This window comes from Nyctibius grandis, chromosome 5 (assembly GCF_013368605.1).
Source record: "Nyctibius grandis isolate bNycGra1 chromosome 5, bNycGra1.pri, whole genome shotgun sequence".
In the NCBI taxonomy this organism is placed as follows: domain Eukaryota; kingdom Metazoa; phylum Chordata; class Aves; order Nyctibiiformes; family Nyctibiidae; genus Nyctibius; species Nyctibius grandis.
Genome location: NC_090662.1, coordinates 88,813,569 through 88,832,906, shown reverse-complemented (window position 1 = coordinate 88,832,906; position 19,338 = coordinate 88,813,569). Strand labels below are relative to the sequence as shown.

General features: G+C 39.2%; 1 protein-coding gene across 1 annotated transcript in view; it reads left to right on the top strand.

Moving 5' to 3' along the window:
- DERA (deoxyribose-phosphate aldolase) overlaps positions 1-19,338 on the top strand; it is a 56,044-nt gene that overhangs the window by 12,099 nt on the left and 24,607 nt on the right. Inside the window, exons 3-6 of the mRNA XM_068401407.1 lie at positions 878-1,025; positions 2,719-2,814; positions 4,142-4,276; positions 12,235-12,363. Coding sequence (XP_068257508.1) covers positions 878-1,025; positions 2,719-2,814; positions 4,142-4,276; positions 12,235-12,363 — 508 coding nt within the window. The remainder of the gene's footprint in view (positions 1-877; positions 1,026-2,718; positions 2,815-4,141; positions 4,277-12,234; positions 12,364-19,338) is intronic.

Here is a 19,338-nt window from a genome sequence, read left to right as displayed (position 1 = left end):
AGAAATCAGTTAGTAACAAGCAAAATAATGGCTTAAGCTCAATTTTTGTTCAGCAAAAAAAGCTCAAAAAATTTTCAGTTGTGCTTCTGTTCCATTATCTGATAAGTCTTTTAAAATTCTGTGGCATTTTCATCTAGAGTGCTTTAGCCTTGTCACTTAGCTCTTGCTTTTGTTTTTTGCATCAAATAATTACAGATGTGTTTTATTCCTGATTCACACAAAAGAAAGTGGAAACATCTGGAGTCTAGACCCTAAGTTTTAAGAAGTCTGGGTTCTTACCCCCCGCTGATTCCATGTTTCACTCTCACAGCAGGAGAAGCATACAAACGTGCAAGTGTGCAAATTGCTGATGTGTAGACTCATCTAGTTACTGGCAATTGCAAGCCTGTGCTTCTCTTGGAGAATGTGTATAATTTCTCGTGCATACAAGCTTTAAAGATACAGACATACTGTATAGAATGGAGCATATTATAACAGTGAGGTTCCTCACATAGGCGGTGCTTTTATCTTTGTCTTACAGCATTAAATTTGAAACAAGATCCTTTTTGTCCAGGTAAAAATGTTTGTCTGATTCTTACACAGTCCCATTTGGTAGTTAGCTTTTGCACCAAAAATTGGAATTTGATCCTTTGCTTCTGAGAGTGGACTTTTGATTCCAAATCCTTTCTATAACATTAGATACTGCTCAAGATAGGAATAAATATCTTTCAACCCTGTCTCTCATAAACCATTCTTTGCATATCCTCCATGTTATATCCCATACGTTTCCTCATTCTTCGAGTGAGAGCCAGGCTTCTCATTCCTGCATCTTCTCAGTTAGCTTGGCTTTGGAAGTGTAAACTGAAATGCTGTATTCCTTGTTTCACTCCCTTTGTAGGCTGCTTGGCTGCTGAAAGCTGTCACCTGCATAGACCTCACCACTCTTTCAGGTGATGATACTCCTTCAAATGTTCACAGACTGTGTTTTAAAGCAAAGCATCCCATCAGAGAGGATCTGCTGAAAGCCTTGGACATGCATGACAAAGGTATGATAGTTTTTGTTGTGTATATTTTGTAGAGAAAATTTCTACATTTCCTCATTATATTTTCAATCTTCAGAAAGGTGTAAAAATGGCCTCTTCTTCCTATAATGGAAGCAGTTATGGTAGGCAGCGCTGCAGAACTAATAGTCCGGAGAGAACAAACTAGCTCCTATATGATCTTATTCAAAGCAACTGTCTTTAGTTCTAACTGCAAAATATCTATTCCTTTGACTTAATGTAAGAATACAAGGAGAAAAAAATCCCTTCTCAGTTTGGCAACCAAAGTGAAGCATGGACTCAGGGTGACACTGTAATTTATGATACGTAATGAGCAAATTTGATGTGGAAGCCACAAGCATGTAACCTCAGTGTATGTCTTTTAATAACAGTGCACTAAGGTGAAACTAATTGAGTATTCTGTTAATCTGCTGATGTCCTTAGTAAATTGGAGAAGGGGGGAGTGTTCATGTGACTCCTTTGGATTTCATGGTTAGCTGCTGTTTCTGTATGTAACTACTGAGCCTGACACTTTGCCTGTCAGAAAAGATGCATTCCACAGTCCTAAGCATGTTATTTTTCCTTCAGAAAATGTTACCTGTTACCTGCTTGTTTCAATAGTTAAGATAGGAGACATCTTTGCAGCCCAGTCTACTTTAAGGAATCTGTCCTGTAGCGAGTGTATGCAGTTGTGTGTGTATCACGTATACACACACACGCACACACACACACAGTGTTCCCAGCTAGGTCAACAGAGTTGAAGGGGTGGAAGACAGCCCTTAAGAACTAGTGGTGAAACTTTCATTGATGTTACTCAAGCAGGCTCCATCTGAAGTCCCAATGTTACACCCAAGACTGAACACGTTAAAACTTCAGAGCAAATTGAGACTGTCAATATAACTATAAATAAAACCTCTTTGTACCTGAGCAGCGTTTCTGAATTTTTCCAGATGCAATCACTGATGTGTCAGTGAATACCATTTGACTTTTGTCCTGTCATATTAGCTTTATGATGATCTAACAAAAAGAAAATCCCAGCGACATTTGGGGCATGCTTTTACTGTTGAAATATTTCAGTTTTACACAGGCATTGGTCCACTGATTGAAGTCATATGATGTAGAACCAAAGGGGAATCAGGCCTCTGGTTTTAAGCCATACACATAAAATATCAAAGATTAGTCTTTTTTTAAAACTTGGATTTATGGACTCTTCAGACAGTTGAAGTATTAAGTATGAGGTCAATTATCTGAGACTTTGAGAGCAGCATTTTAACTAGAAATGTAGTAGGACTGCATTAACATAAAGACTGCTCAGTTGCTGCTGGGCTCACTCTGGCTCAACAAGTAAGGACAGAGCTTGGCAGTGTGGTTTCTCTCACAGTAATTTGCCGACTAAGTATGTCTTAACTGTACGTGTTGGCATTAAACAGTGCGTCTGTCAATAAAAATCTTAGTGTTTAACTCCTGCTAATGCAAACTTGCTCCCAGGGTGAGGTGAAGGAACATGAGGGAGGTAACAATATAGAAAATTTCCTGAACTGTTTGAGCACTATAAACAGACATCCCTAGTGTAGGTGCTTAAGATCCTTGTGAGAATGCAGAAGTGGGAGATGAGCACAATGCACACGTGCTCATAATATGAATTACACTTGAGAAGGTGAAAATCTATATATGGAAAAGTGAACTGTGGCTTTTGCAGGTATTACTGTCGGAGCAGTTTGTGTATATCCCGCAAGAGTCACCGATGCTGTTAATGCCCTAAAGGCTGCTGGTTGTAACATACCAGTAGCTGCAGGTAGGTTTTATTCAAAAATATCCAATTAAATATTTTGATGCTATAAAATACGTAAAAAATCCAGAAGTTGGATGTGCTTTTGTTTCAGAGAGTAAGGTGAAAAGGTAGCAGGTGGAAAGAAGGGAATGGAAGGGAGGATTTGTTTCTGGTATAATCTTTTGTTTTCTTTCAACTTCAACCTTATCAGGAATGCCAAGTCTGTTTTGCTGGAAGCTCTTCAAAGAGGTCCTTAAGATATATCAGTGTTTCCTCATCCAAATAGAAGAAATTGAGATAGTGTGCTGGACAAAGTATCAGTAGACACTAAGTAGATAATAATAATAATAATAATAATAATAATAATAATAAAAAATAATAATAATATTATTATTATTATTAGTGCAATATGAGCTTTAGGAGTTCTAATACAAGTTTTTTTTTTTCCCTATCAGTTGTTTGGCTTTTAAGTATAATCCCACAAGCTGAATTCAATGAAGCCGTGTGTAGAGGCAAGTGTTATTGCCTGCTGAGCAGCGTGCAGGTTCAGGACTTGTACTTACAAATCTAATAGTGCCAGCTCTTCAGTCACCACACACGAGAGACAGGTTCTGAATCTACAATAAGCAAGAAGTAGAATCAAAGAATTATGCAGGTTGAAAGGGAGCCCTGGATGTCATCTGGTCCAACCTCCTGCTCAAGGCAGGGGCTAACTTTGAAGTTAGAACAGGTGTTTAATGCCAAGATCCATGTTTTCTGGTGGTTTTTGTTGTTTCATTGTTGTGTAGGGGAAAAATACATACTAAATGCATTTATAAGTCAGAGAGAAAGAGGATCTCTGCCAAAGCCATTATTTTTTCCACTTCCAAAGTTATCTTTGGGTTTTATACTTAAACATCATAAATGTAGTCTTAAGTAACTCATTGAAAGCAATTTTTGCTATATTGTGATTTAGCTGTTAAACATATTACTAGGATTTAACTTGAAATACTACTTAAAAGAATTGGGGAGAATTAAAAATGTATGTATTCAGTCCTTGTTTGCTCAGTTCTGCTGGAAGCAATAGATACTGTGCTTTCTTATGTAGACTGCTTTGGAAAAATTTAAGGCATGTGAAAGAGATCTTTTCACAAGATGCATTTAGTATCTTGCAGGACATTGGTTCTTGAGGGAAGAGGTAATACTTCTTGTGGGTGAAAAGAGGGTAGGATGAGGTGCCTTTGGATTTTTTGAATCATAGTAGGGATAAAGAATAAATTTCAAACTCTTTGGTGTATTAGAAGTATATGCAATTTTGTGGTCAATTTCTAAAACATTTTCTTCCCTCTACCTTCATCCCCCTTCTTGCTAGTGGCTGCTGGGTTTCCATCTGGACAAACTCCTCTAGAAACCAAACTGGCTGAAATAAAGCTAGCTGTGGAATATGGTGCCAGAGAGATTGACATTGTCATTAGCAGGAGTCTGGTGCTGACTGGCCAGTGGGAAGGTAGGTACCCACCCTTTGGCAAGGAACCTAAATCTCTGTATATGCATGTGCAAGCTCTTTGTCTCTTCCCCAAGTCTCCACGTCAGTCGCTGAAGAATTTAGTCCCTCCCCTAAGAGTAACTGATAATCTGGGGCACTGAACTAAATAAAAACTATTTAACTAATTTATGATGAATGGTTGCATTTTTTGAAAAGAATGCTGTTACAAGTCCTGTCAGGCTGGGCATGCAGACTTTGTGTTTTGAAAATTCAGGTCTATTCCTTCTATGCCTTTAGAGGATTTTGTGTACAGGATTAAAAAAATAGCAAGTGAAATGGAAGTGAATGCTTAATTATTTGAACAGTTTTGCTAAAACCCCCAAGGGGTTGCTAATGTAGATGATACCTTGTTAAATATACATGTTTCAATACTTGACAAAAATATGTATTTTAATTGTTTTCTTTTTCCTGAAAGTTGAGGGTACAAATTGACTGTTCATATTATTATTTATGTTCTTGTGTCTGTAGACTACTACTAATTAGTAAGAACAATAATGCTGAAGATGGGTTTTGCTCTAATTGCCTCCTTAATGTACTGTGAATGGTTTGCCTTAAGTGCTGACAATGCTCCTATAACTAATCTCCATGTGAAGGTAAACACATCATTGTCTTGGAATGAATTTTCCATTTAGTTGTATCATGCAGTGCTGTAATAGCCTGTTTGCTTGAAAGACTTCATAAAGGATCCCTGGTACCTGAGTTTGGTTAAGGAAATACAATCATCATGATAACAGATCATATTTACTGATATTGGTCTTCCTTCAATTAGCAGTTAGAATTGAACCTAAAAACCCACGTTTCTGCATCTGTGTGACTGATAGCCTGGTTTACACTTGCTGTAACATCTTGACCTCTTTTGTAGTATTTACCATCTCCATCCTTTTGCTCTTAAATATATGCAGCTTTACACATGTTTGCTGCCTTGAAGATGAGTGTTGTTGCAGTCATTTGTTTCTTTCTGAGTGGCTATTTTAAGTTCAGGTATGGCCTCAGAAATCGCTGGAATATGGAGACTGGGTGATTGAGCGGTTTTAAATAAGACAGAATGATGGATCAAGGTCTGTAACAGCTGGCAGCAAGACTGTACGCACACCTTTCTATGCTGTATATTTGTTAGGGTCTACAAAGCAGGTACCCCCTCCAGGAGCTGCTGGGAACACGTATTGGCCTTGGATACAAAATGAGCTGAGTCAGTGACCTGTCACTAAGACTAAAAAAAAAGACCGCTAAACTGGACCTGAGCAGCAACTTGCAGTTGCATCTGAAAAAGTCTGTCTTGTAGCAATTTCTGACATAACTGTGTACTTCATGGTACAAACCACTGTTAAGTGCAAGTTGCATAGAGCAGAGGTGAGAAAGTTAGTGCACGTAGGCAATTGCAAAGTCAGGCTTGAGGTTATATTGCCCGGGATTACATGAAGAACTCAGAAGAGAAATATAGGGCTAGATTCAGAGAGAAAGTTTGTATCAGTGATTGAAGTGAACTGGACCTACATTGTAAGGTTTTTCTGTATGGGAAACGAATTGTATTTTGTGACAGACATTACAGGGGAGGAGTACACAGACATAGCAATGATGAATGTAGTATAAAGCTGTCAGTTTACTGAATAAGTAGATTAGGGATGACTTTTGATTTGGTGTGCATATTCTTTTATCCAGAGCTGAAGTAATAACAATGTTGAACGTCATCCCTTTTTTGGCAGTGGCTAGTTTACCTCTTTTTTTTTTACTAAGGGCAGAATTGAAATTATTTCCAAATGTTTTCTGAAAATTTATTCATGAATGTGAATCTGTTTATGGCACATATTTACATGGTCTTGAAAACAGCTACCTTAGGAACAGAATTTACTTGCCATCCAGATAATGATGCTATAGGGTGAAAAATTATAATATTTAACTTGCCCATCCAAAAAAATTACTTCAGTAGGTGATTTGAATATTTTGGTGAAAATCTAGTGTTCTGACTTCCTGTTTAACTTTTAATATATGTATGTTACCTGTGTGAACATGCAGATTCCCATCTCTATCTAATGATTAGATATGATGCACAACAATATATAAAGTATGTTTAAGGAAGCCAGAAGAAGGGGTGAAGAAGTCTTTTTTAGGAGGGATCCCTATATTGCATAAAATTGAGAAGTCTAGTGCAATAACTATGCCTGTGTTCAAGGTGCTTCATCAACTAGAGCTGCCCTGCAGAGAACCTCTGCTTCTGCTTATAACACATATTTTTATTGTTATTTTCTCTTGCTGCCTATCTTCACAACTTCAGGAGTTATTGACAAAGATACGTGTGTGGTAGAGTGCTTTATCTTATCATTCATATATTGTTAGCTTTTCTTCTAGCCTGTGCAATAATTGGAGTCACCGTGATAGAATAGTGTTGCTTTGTGATTTGTTTCAAAGGCTTGTTTGGTTATTAAATACTTTAGTGTATGTCCAATTATGTCAAGTTATTTTAAAGCAGTTCTTAAATATTGTTGGACCTCTTTATGACACTCAGAATATATTTTCTAGATCTTTATGAAGTAATTGTTAAGATCTTTTTAATAGTGCTGAACATGAAAGCAGCTTTATTGGACAGCTAATTTACACTGGAAAATAACATTAAATGAGATTTAAGTTTATCAACTTATATACCTTTTACAACCTATTAGCTTTTAAAGCATTACTACTTTACAATAGTTTACTCAACCATTGTCTTGTATCACTTGACAAAGTATGGATTAAGCTTAAAACTCACAATTTAGATACTGTCTTTAGGCACAGAATGTGGAGCCTGTACGTAGACAGTGATGAAGTTGACCGACAAATTGTTGAAAGAAACTGGATTTATTTATTTTTCTTGTTTTTTTTTCCTGTTATCAATGAATATGTTGGAGTTGCTGGACCTTCTGAAGCTGTCTGGGGTGCTGTAACGTTACTTCTAGTTCCACAGCTTTTACCAAACACCTGGACATACTCCACTGTCAGCAGCTTTAGAGATATTAACTCACCGTTTGCTCTATGTCAGTTGAATTTTCCTACTTTCAGAAAAGGGAAAAAAACAAGTATACTCTAAGAAGTTTGAACGTGACTGCATCCATGAAATACATTAGGTATAACTTAATTATGAAAACTGCCTTTCAATTCTGTTAATAATTATTCAACTGTGAGTTTAGAGGCTTTGTTTAGGGATTGGGGCCCCCTTTTGTGCTACATACTTTATAAGCAGCGCAGAGAAAATACACTCCCCGCTCCAGAGACTTGGAAAAGACTCCACATGTTTTTCATAAATTATAGTTCGATTTACCATTTTCTAGACGTGCAAGCTGACTTGGAATCTCAAAGTCTAGTTGCACAATTTCTGTCTTACATTGTCAGCAGCAGGTCAGACTCCTGAAGCCAAGCTCTGTTTTCAGCTTCGTGTGAATCACTGGAGCCTGGAGTTGCACATATGTGGCTGAGAGCAGAACTGAAAGAGTTGTGTTGTGCTGATAGCCTTGTGCTTGTCATTTTGTTAACAAACCTGCCATTAACGTGCAAGACAGAAGGGATTCCAGCTTATTTTCCAGTTTCCCATCATGATTACCTTGATCTTTTGGTCTAACAGAAATCAAAACATCTTCCCTCCTTGTCTCAGTTTCTACCCTTAACATCAGTCAATGTGACTGACTGACTAGATAAAAACAGCAAATAAGCTGAATTTAAAAAAAAAAAAAAAAAAAAGTGGTTTTATCACCACATTTTTGGAGAAGAGCTGTTTCATAAAAATTTAAGCTGTGTTTTTTTTTTTTCCCTTAATATTTTCATTTCCTGTGTAGGGGGTATGGATTATCCCCTTTATTTTGTGATTTTTTTTTTTAGGGCAATGTATTAGACCAAAGCAAAAGACCATATAGACAATCTAGGGCAGATTATAGCCTGCAGTAATTGACAGGGATGTTTGCTTGAGAAATGTATAGGGGGAGGAACATTTTCTTTGGTGTATTTAGTAGCTGCTAAAAATCAATATAATGTACTGAATAGTCAGAATTTTAGGAAAACTACAAAAAAGACACCTTCCAACACTTATCTTTTATAACAGTGAAATTAAAACCGCAACTATGAAAAGTTGTTTTTTCCTATAACATCTGAATTTTTCTGACTTCTATAAATGCATCCCATAAAAGCAGATCTAAAGTTCATGAAAGCAGTAAGGTATCTTAAGTAAGTGGGTGCAAAGTAGAAGAGTTCTTACATCACATCCATTTTAAGTCAGTGGAGCTACTGCAGACTACATTAGTGAGCATCTGTCTCCAAATATGTTCTATATAGGTTGGCTTGCTTTGGGGTATTTTTTGGTGGGGTTTTTTCTGTTTTTTTTTTTTTTTTCTTTTTTGTTTCCCTGGCTTAAGACTTAGACTTCTTTTAGAATGGATAGTGTTGGTGCTGTGTTCAAGATGCTACACAGTACTGGCCATTTGCTTTGAGAGTTCTTGATTTTCTTTTCCTTGTTTTTAGCAGTCAGAAGGAGAGTCTCTTGCAACCTCTTCATGGTGTTTTTAGCTCACAGTTGAAAATATGCCTGCAGGTTTTTCTGTGGTAGAGTTTTTTCCCAAAATCTTTGTGCCACTACTGCTAACCAGAGAAGCTCTATCTATTGCTGTGTCAGTTACTGGTGTTCTGCACAGGTCACAGATATTCCCAGAACTATAGTGTCCAGCTCTGCTCCTGCTAGTGATCGGCTTGATGGAACTGAGTAGTCAAGTGGTGGACCTTTTGGCAGCACAGGCTGTCCCAGAAGCAGCCCAGGACCCCTTGAAACACTGAGTGTGTTTTCAGGTGTGATTAACTTCACCCATACTTCAGACACTTGCCAGGAATTTTCAGGATAATCAAGTTATTTGTGCTTTGATTTAAATCTGACTGAGTACTGAAACTTTTTTTTTCTTTTTTTGAAAGGAGTAGGAGTTTTTGCACTTGTTCTATATCAAAGCAGTTCCTGCTTGCACTGGGACTGGGATGCTCTGGTTAATTTTCTCTGTCCCAGAGGTAGCTGTATTTCTATTTGTGCTTTTACTGTAGGGTTGAGAATGCCCTATGAATGCCAGCTATTGTCTGCAATAATTGGTCTCTAAATAAAGAGCAGTATTTATTACCTACACATCTGCCCCATTAAAGTATGCCCACTTTTCCACCACCTCAGCTAACCTGATAGACATGGATGATTGAAGATCCTCTGTTGTTCCTGTCCGTGGGTTGACGTGTGCTGTCAGATAGAGAGACTGTTCAAATGATCTTGGCACTAATTGCATGTAAAAGTACCTTCCAACGATAGGGAGGATGCTGTAGCTGCAGTACTAACTACAGTGAACAACAGCTATGAGGATATAATTTCTTTTCATGGAATCCAACCTAAATGTACATTTTGTTGATTTTATTTTGACATTTTTGGCAGCGTATCTTAAAGGCAGAGAAAACTCAAATCTTTTCTTCTTGTTACCAAAACTAGAAGAACATGAAAGCTACTTTCTCTGGCTTTGCAAAAGCTTCAGGAAAGAGTCACTCCACAAAAAGAGACTGCATTTGGATCTAACATGAGCAGTGTTATCAAATGCACAAGAAAATAGCACAGGTTCTTTGTATTTCCTTTTTGAGTCTTGATTTGATGTAGGTTTCTGGAGTATCATCAATTGATCAATAAAACATGTTAGACTGCATGCTGGTACTGATTAATTCACACCTTTGGTACACAGTAAGAAACAAGGTGAAGCTTGATGTCTATAAAGGGACTTGCTAAGTGCATTAGCCAGTTGTCTGCTAACGTGTGTAGTACGTCTCAGAAGACCACCCCAGCGATCCCAGCCACGGATCCCACGTGTGTTGATGGCATCAGTGGGATGCAGCAGCATCACGGGTGGAGGGGAGGTCCAGCCATACAGCAGCTGGCAAATCCTACTGTATGTTTCCAGGTCTTAACGTGAGGACTGAAGGGAAAAGAAAGCTAGTATTGCTGAAAAAATATAGTCTTCATAGCCACATCTTGGACTTTTTTAGCAAGAAAGATTAATTAAAAGCTGTACTTTAGCCTTCCATAAAAGAACTTTTTGATTATTTTTTGAAGATTGAGTGCAATTTGTGAAAAGGACTCTCTTGCAAAGGATCCTGTTTGCTTATTTTGCATCTTTTTTTTTTTTTTTAATTCAAATTCCAGAAATGGTGCTGTACACTGTAAGAGCTGCTTTTCTTTCCACACTGGAGGAGTCTTAAACATCCCCAAGTGGCCAGCTTCTAATAGCTATGTTTTGGTAATTTTTAGCTCTTTTAGTCTCCCTATGTTTAAAATTTTGTGGGAACACTGCTGAATTTTACCGAAAGGGGTGGGAGGGTTTCCCAGTGCTCCCCGTGTTGCGTTACCTGACCAGGTCCAAAAGTTGTAGCCTTTTTACAGTCAATTATGTCCAAATTTATTCCAGTCCTTACTGAGTCTGTGAAAATATAAAACTGTTAGAAAGTTAAGCATGCCTCTGACCATGACACTTCATAAATCCGAAAGCAGGAGTTTGTGAGGGGGTGGTCTGCTCTGGACAATGTCCATCAGCAGCCAACCCTGTCCCTGCTTCTCCCTGGCTGCAGCTGGTGGCTGGCTGGTTGAGTGGTAGTTCACTGAGACGTGGTGAGCAGGTGGGACGTGTGCCGGTTTGTCTTGGGGACATGCTGACTGCTTGGAGGTGAGAGCTAAGGAGAGCTGTAGGTCAGAAGACAGACTGACAGCAAGAGGCCCTCCAAAGGCGGTGGAGCTTTCTGTGAGGAGGGAAGGGCAAGTCCAGGGCAGGGTTTGCTTTCAAAGTGGTGTGAAGATAATGGTCTGCTTTATCTCCAATCTGAAAGGCTTCGTATAAGTCAGTCCTGCTGCCTGTGTCACTGTGAGCGGCAGTGCTTGTGTGTAAGAGTGGCTCACGACAAACCTCCTTCCTGAACTCCAGCCGGCTTCCTCAGCAAGCGTGGGCATCAGAAGCGAGGGTCAAGCTCTGCCCTTGGAGCTGTAGCTCCACAGTATGTTAGACATGTCCTGCTGGCCCTCCTGCTGTGGTGCTTCCTTCACCTTTGCTGAGGCCATTTCAGGTCGTGGCACAGGATGGTCCAAGTCCTTGGTAACCTTGTGGGCAATGAAACTACTTGAGATGGTTTGTAAACACAGATCCATGCGGATTTGCTGGTCCTTGAGGTATGACCCCACGCCTTGGTCTCTCCTTACCAGGGATGTCAGCAGACCGCATTGCTTTTTTTCAGGAAATTCTTATTTTCGAGAAGCTTAAAGTGGGATCAGATGCCTAAACACAGACATTGAGCTTCATAATCAGACTTCCTGAGATGGTCCCATGGTACTAGAGGGAGCAGTAGGAAACTGAAGGGAGATTGGAGCCTCCAGGAGCGGCAGCTGGAAGCCAAGGGGAATATGTCATGGCATCTCAGGTGGCACTAATGTTTGTAATTAGACAACTTGGTCACACCTTTGGTGTCTTTCAGGCTGAGCCCGTTGGCAAATGTGGCTGAAGGGGACAGAGAGGGTGATGACGTGATGTGGACAGGAAAACATAACTGTTCCTGAGTACTGATTCAATGTACTACCATATTTATTGCTGAAAAGGCTGTTTTAAAATCAATCTTGACTATCATAGCATTTTTTATGCCTGATATATTCATGAGTGTTTGGCATACTGTGCACATTCTTAGTTTTGAGAGAAACGACATTAATAGCTATTAAGTTAAATCTGAAACTGTGTGGCATTGTTAATTACCTCCAGTCATGTAATTTATTGAACTTACAAAACTTAAGTTCTTGAGTGCTATGACTAATTATAAGATTGGAAATTAATCCAGAAGTGGAAATTACAGCCATACTTGAAAATGTCTCTCAGGCAACTTTGATCATTTTCACATGCTTTTATCCACAGGTCTCTATGAGGAGATACGTCAGTGCCGTGAGGCCTGTGGAGAAGCTCATATGAAAACAATCTTGGCAACAGGTGAACTGGGGTCCCTTGCTAATGTCTACAAAGCCAGTATGATAGCTATGATGGCAGGTAAATATACGTGGTTTTCTTTTTAAGCTAAGAATGTCTTTGCTATATTATTTATGAAGCTTAAAAAATTCTAGTTGTGAAAGTTTAGTGTTGCCAATAGTAGAAAAAAACATTATGCAGCAATTACTAAAGTTGCAGGTGTAGTAACGGTGTTACTTGTTTTGTATAACGTACAAAAACTGCATGAAATGTTAAATAACTCTGCTATATGTTAATAGAACTGCTAAATGACAAAATTTGTAGGAACAAGTAATATTTGTTGTCAAATGTCTGATCCTTGGTATATTTAATAAGGACAGATACTTTTGGGGCACATACACATATTATCCAGGCAATTGTGGTGAGCTACAGATGTGGTGTAGGTGGATGGCTTGTAAGCTTATTTTAAATGCAAGGTGAATTTCCCTGTGAAGATTCATGCTGACAGCTCTTGTTTCTGGTTTGTGATCATTTCTTCTAACCACCTCTACGAGAGTGCGGTTTGGGAAACCACCTGTACTGGAAATGCAGTGAGGGGAAGAACACCGTGCGCTCCAGCAGGCACTGGGATCAGCTAGGTTATAACTGGCTTTAATTGGCACACTAAAAACCAGTGGCACTCACTACCAGCAATTAATTGGCACTTCAAAAGGTGTTCAGTCTTCCTTGTCTTTGAAAATTCGATTACATCTGACCTGATGTTTAGGAGTCTGTCTGTCTTTTATTCTGAACCTTTCAGCTAAGAAACACATTCCCATGAGCAGGATAGTGTTTTTAGGGGCTATGTATAGTTTGTAGGTATTACTTTTTTGCATAGCTCTAGCCATTGCAGACTGAATGTAGCAAAGCACCCGTTTGAGCTCAGATTTACAGCAGTATATTCTCTCTGCAGCTTTCTCTAGTTTAACCAGGATTTTAGGGCTGTGTTTTAATGCCATCTTTAAGATGCAAAACTGGGAATTGGCTGATAAGATTATGTTCTAATTCTGTTCTAGACACCTGCTGCTTCCACCATGCTTGAAAGAGGGTTCTTCAAGTATATTGATAGGGAGAAGTGTAATGATATACTAAGAACCACTTGGGTTAGTCTGTTTTCTAAACTTTCCCTCATTTTTGTGTTGTGTGTGGTTTTTTTTTTTTTTTTTTCCTACTGTAAGCTCTTCAGACCTGGAATTTCTTCTTATTTTAGAGCCAGAAAAAAATCATCCAAGTGTCTTGTCAGTATTTAAATAAATATTCAACTTGCTGGTGACCTCATTGTCTCCTTACACAACACTACGCTGATCTACTTCAAATGGAATGGGAAGCATTTCAGGCTTTTTACATGCTCAGCTACAAAGTCAATTAGTATCATTAGATACAGAGGATCAGTATTATGCCAGTAAATACTGCTTTTAATTAGAAGAGGTGCAAGAAATACACATTTCCTGTCATTTAAACTGATGTACTAATAATTATGATCACTTTTTGTAACATGGAGTAGTGAAAAATTCAGGTTGTAAAGCATTTTAACATTTTCAGATTTTTTGCTGGTGTAGTTTTTCTGAAATACAGTAGATGGCTCTATTGTTAATGATTTTCCTTGCATAGTTATTCATTTTACAAGATACTTATCCGTGTGAATATATGCAGTAATTTCCTTATTTCAGTCTCTTGCATTTTCTTTGTGGGTAGGTGTAAAAATAAGAATTTATTAGTGCCCTGTGTACAGGTATTGAGGGCCAGATTTTCAGACTCTGACTTGTCAGAACTGCTGAGAACCTCAAATTCTGGTAGAATTTTGTTTGATTTGTATATTTGTAGCATTTTGGGGAGAAAGTAATTTGTCGCAGTAGTGTTAAATTCTAGCTTTAGTATCCATATTTTTTTTCAACTGGTGCCATGACTTAAAAGAAAGAAAGAAAAAAAGCAGATGATCTTGTGGATGTTGCAGGCCCTGGCAACTTTTATCTGAAGATAAAAAAGCAGCAACTCTGATAAACTTGACCTAGTAATTAGTTTTATATGGGGAAATCAGTTACACAGTATAGTGGATACAACTGCAAAACTAACTTTAGAAGGTTTTGCTGCCTCTGGCCAATTGCTCCTGTCCTTTACACTGAAATTTGCGCTCCTTCAGCTGTGCAGTTAGAAGTGCTTGTCATGCTGCATTGTGAGCTGAGTTTTCAAAGTAATACAGTTGAAAATCACTCCAGAAAAGAGTGCAGGGTTAACAGAGAGCGTCTGCCACCAGTTTAATAGCCAGCCCAGCTTTAAACTGTGACAACTAGTTTGCTGTGTGTTTTTTGTGATTGTTTGGCAATTTTTTTTTTAAATGGTCACAACCTCAATAATCTGGTTTACAGCTGTGCCTTGCACGCAGTTGTATCAGTGCAACTGAGGACATGGTGTGCAGTCCTTAAACTGTTTTCACTTCACTATGCATAATTTAAGCCTATCATGTAGGGAGCACAAAATCCTAGACTTACAGATGTTTACGTTGCCCTTGCTGAGCATGCACACATTCACCTCGTTCCTGAAGCACAAAGCCACTAGATGTGTTGCAACATGTATATAAAATACATGTATTTCCAATGTGTCTCATCTGTGAGACTCAGAAGGCTGAGTGTAACACGATGCTGATTTATCAGTAGCTTTGTGGTTAAAAAGCTTGCTTGAGGTGTCTGGGACTTGATTTCTCTGACGGAGGTTCTTCTCCCACACAGAGGACAATTTTACAGTGTGTTTACTGTTAAGGATCTCAGTCCCTCCCGATAAAGTTGCTCTGCTTTGTACAAAGCAATTAACTGAACAGGGAATACAACCCAGATATCCTCTCCCAAATAACTTTCCAAAATTTGTACGCAGTCTTCCTTGTGCTGCCTTGAGGAATTATTGGTGTATGCTGGGAACCACCGCATGTTACATTTGGTCTGATTCAGCTAGCAGGTGGGGGTTCAGCCACTGGACAGAGGGCCAGCTGCACAGATCACTGACTTGAAAAGGGATGGTAAAAGGTCAAAAACGCACCTCTGCATTGGCTGGGATTTTAAAAGAACACTAAGGGCTATGCTCAGGCTGGGGTGGTGTGCCCATGCGCTTTTATATTCAAAGCAGATTTCACGGGCTACTTCTGTAGGCAAACAGCTGTACTCTGGATCCCAGCCCTTGCAGGACTCAGCAGAAGCCATTCACTGCACTCCAGCCAGTGAGGCTGAGCCCAGCGAGACCTGCAGATCTCAGCAGTGCACGGGAGGTGGAGGCCAGTTGTACAAATGGTGCTTTGCACAACATGCCTGTGTACAAGATGTTAATGCTTGCACTTGCAAGAACTTGGGAAAAAGTGTTGCTTCACAGTGGAGCTATGAGAATAATTTGCCTCTATTTGAAGCAGTGCCTCTTGGCTCCTCTTGTGTCTGAAATCATACCTCCAAAGTGCCATGGCTACTTTTTCTTCTTTCTCTAGCACAGTACATAAGGTAAAAGACATCAGAATGGGAGCAGGCACCCCGTTCTCTTAAATTTTTTTTAACCATACCTTTAAAGAATTGACTGACATGCAGTAGATTCTTCTGGAATATTTAAGAACCTATTTCTGAGTGAAAGAAGCTGACAGCCCTCTAAGGACAGTGACTCACCTGGCAAAAATAATCCTTGCAGTGCTAAGGAGGACATAATGGCAGGTAGGACTGCACATCAGTGGCTCTGTCACTACCAAAGGAGCACATTGTTTTCAGAAAGCTGGCCGAGACAAAATCTCCGCATTGAATCAGGGAATTTTTGGTCATTGGTTTATAACGTCCACTGCCATTTCTTGAGCTTCTTGAAGTCTTGATGGTGGTTTGAGTACATGAGCTTCTCAAAGGAAACTGACTGCATCTTTGACTCTACCAGACAGCTTCCAGACAATGAACAGAGCAAACTAATTGATGGTTTTCACTGTCTGGTGTATACTTGTGTGAGTCACGTCCATTTCTACAGGAGCACTCAAATCTGTGTCTTCATAGCCTCTTGGAATAAACAGTCCTAAGGAACACAAAAGGGAGTGCCTGACTCTCCTGTACCAGTGGTAACTGTTCTATGTTTCTTCATTGTGGTGTCTTTAAAAAAAGCAGGTCTTGTACACGGTTCTCTTATGAGAGGTAGGATATTGTTTAACTTTTATGTTTTGACACAAACATCAGAAGCTGCCAAGGAAGCCAGATAACGAAGGGAAAGATGATGAACTTGCAGTGGGAAGGGAAAGCTTCAGTAAAGGTCTGGATGACTTAATTGCATATTTCAGTCATATATAAGGTTTTTATTTTGGAAAATCACATTTTAACCATATTACCTAATTACAAGATCTTTATTGTTCTGTGTAACAATTCATATTAATTAAGATATGCAGACTGGGAGAGAGGTGGAGGAAGTGATTAACTAAATGTACTTTACCTTGAAAGTGAAAACTTAATCTGTGTCATTTTGACTGTGAAAGCTGATCTTGATAGTACAGCTCCTTTTACGTCACTCTTTGGGAAGCTAAGGGAAACACAGCAGTGACATGTGAAAGATACGTGTTTTCATTATCTGTATCTGAAGAAGTACCCGTGGAAAGATCAGGAAGGAGGGATGTATGTTCTTCTGCAGCTCTACTAAATGTATGGGTTTAAAACAATTTTTTCATAGGTCATTAAGGAGTTAGTCAAATAAATTATAAGTTGAGATACTGACTAATGTAAGAATTGAATTTAGAAAGGGAATGAGTTAGTGCTAAAACAAACAAACTACTAAAGTCTCTAGCACAAAAAATACCCTGCAAAAAGCAGCAGAAGATGGCTGAGGCAGTAAGGTCTCTGATGCTGATAGTCTAGAAGAAGAAAATTAAAACACATTAAATGTGCAAGCAGAAAACTTTTTAGCTTTGATACTGTTTATTCCAAAGTGAAAAGAAATAGCGTAGCCAAACGGTGAAGAAAAGCTGTGTCTTGCAGTTCTCGGGAGATCCCACTATCAATCCTTCCAGGGTTCATCCTGCTTTATAGGAGTGTTTACAGTTAATACACACTTATCGTTTTCACAGCAAATCTTACCAAAACTTAAGGGCACAAATAGGGTGGCCTTGTGCTGGATCCAGAGAGGAACTGGCGAGGGCTGTAGTATCCAGTCTTTGTCTCTAAAAGCAGAGAGCAGTGCCACAAAGTTCCCCTAAAGAAAACACAGGACACGGCAGTATGGCATGAAGAGGTTTCTTCAAAAATCCTCAAGACTAGAGCATCTCACTGCACAAAAGCTTAATACTGAATGAAGGAAAGATATAACAGTTTAACGATTATAAGAAGAGAGAGTCCAAGAAACGTGGTTTGGAACATTGCAAAATAATGCCTGGCTACGTGAAGATTTTACCTCAGCTCTAAATAAGGTTTTTATACTGTAGTTAATATTGATACAGATCCATTTTTAATATAGATAATGGGAAGACAAATTCTAAGGTACCAATAGCTGTTGTTGTTTTGAGCCCTGTCTTGCAAAGATTTGTTTTGAGCAGGGTCAGGTGATGTAGCTGTAAACATGCTAGCAGCCGTCTAAGTGCAAGGGATGACCTTCCTACTGCTGGATGTGGACTGCCATGGTCCAAAACTTCTACCAAAATGTTTCATGAAAAATGAAAGGGAAGAAAGGAAAAGAAACTAGCAAAATTTGACAGAAAAGCTAGACATGCTTTGCGCAAATGTGACTAACATAGGAAACAAGGCTACTGAATGAGTAATAATACTTGGCACTTAGGGAGCACTTTATGTCTTCAAAGCACATACTGACATTAGGAGAATAAATCTTACAATTGCCCTGTGAAGTACGAAACAAAGATAATAAGTCAAAAGTAAAGCTGAGATCAGTTGTGAGTTCCTGGCTTTAAATCCCACTCTCAAGCCAAAAGTCGAGGGTCCCCTCAATAGCATGTGAGTTGTGTTATGTATTGATTTGATTATATGTCTACAACTTCAGCTGTAATTTGATACTAAGTCAGTTATTAGAGCCCAGAGCATTTCCAAATGAAAGGCAAACCAAGGCAGGAGGCTTGGTAAAACATATAAAACAAGATTTCAATTCTTGTCTTGTTTTATGTGTCTGAAATACAACCGACTGTATTGAGTTTACAGTGTATCTGTAAAGGGTACACTTTACCCTGTAAAAGGTTCTGTCAGAAATCAGGGGCAATGCATGGCTGTCATCTCTAAAAGCAGACCAGGTCAAAATTGGCAGCTCCTTTCTACAAATGTGAACTGTCTCTGAGTGCCTTCCAGGGTGACAGATGATGTTAAGCTCCGGTCCGGAGGTCCAGTATAGGGCTGGGGACAAACTAGTAAGTCCTTACTCTTCTGAATGTGTGGAAGAGGACTTACCACCTGACTGGTGACTGAGGCTTTCTCAGCCACAGGCTGGTGGCCGTTTCCTCTCTCCCTCCAACCAAGCAGAAGTCAGAGTGAGTCCAAGGTGCGATGGGGTTTGCTTGCTGTTTCAGCTTGGCTGAGTTGCGCTCACTGGCTGGGGAAGGGAGATGTTGAAATGCAGCGTATTCTTGCATCTGACTGCTTGTCTTCAGGGAACAAAGGACAGTGCAGAGAGATTTCTCCCACCTGTGTTGTCAAATGGTAGAGAATAATCTCAATTTTCTTTGGCTGTGATCTTCTGACAGTACAGGTTAGACCTAGTGTGGGCATGAGCACGTTTCTGAATTTCTGTCAGTTTACTGAGAGCGCATAAAATGATGTTTATGTCAGCTCTCTTCTGTCTGCATGCGTGCAGACAATATCTCATTTGTCCAAAGATCTGCCCATTCCTTCAGAATTTTTAGATAATTTTGAACTTGCAGAGTTTGTACTAGTTCAGCACTTTGCATCATGCAGATGTAACGTTGTATGTCATTTTAGGAACATAGCCGTGGTTACTTCTTGAATATGTAGAAGTGGTTGCAGTTGGCTGCTGTAAGAGGCTCATCAGGACAGTAATTAACACTATGGAATTATATTAGTAGTT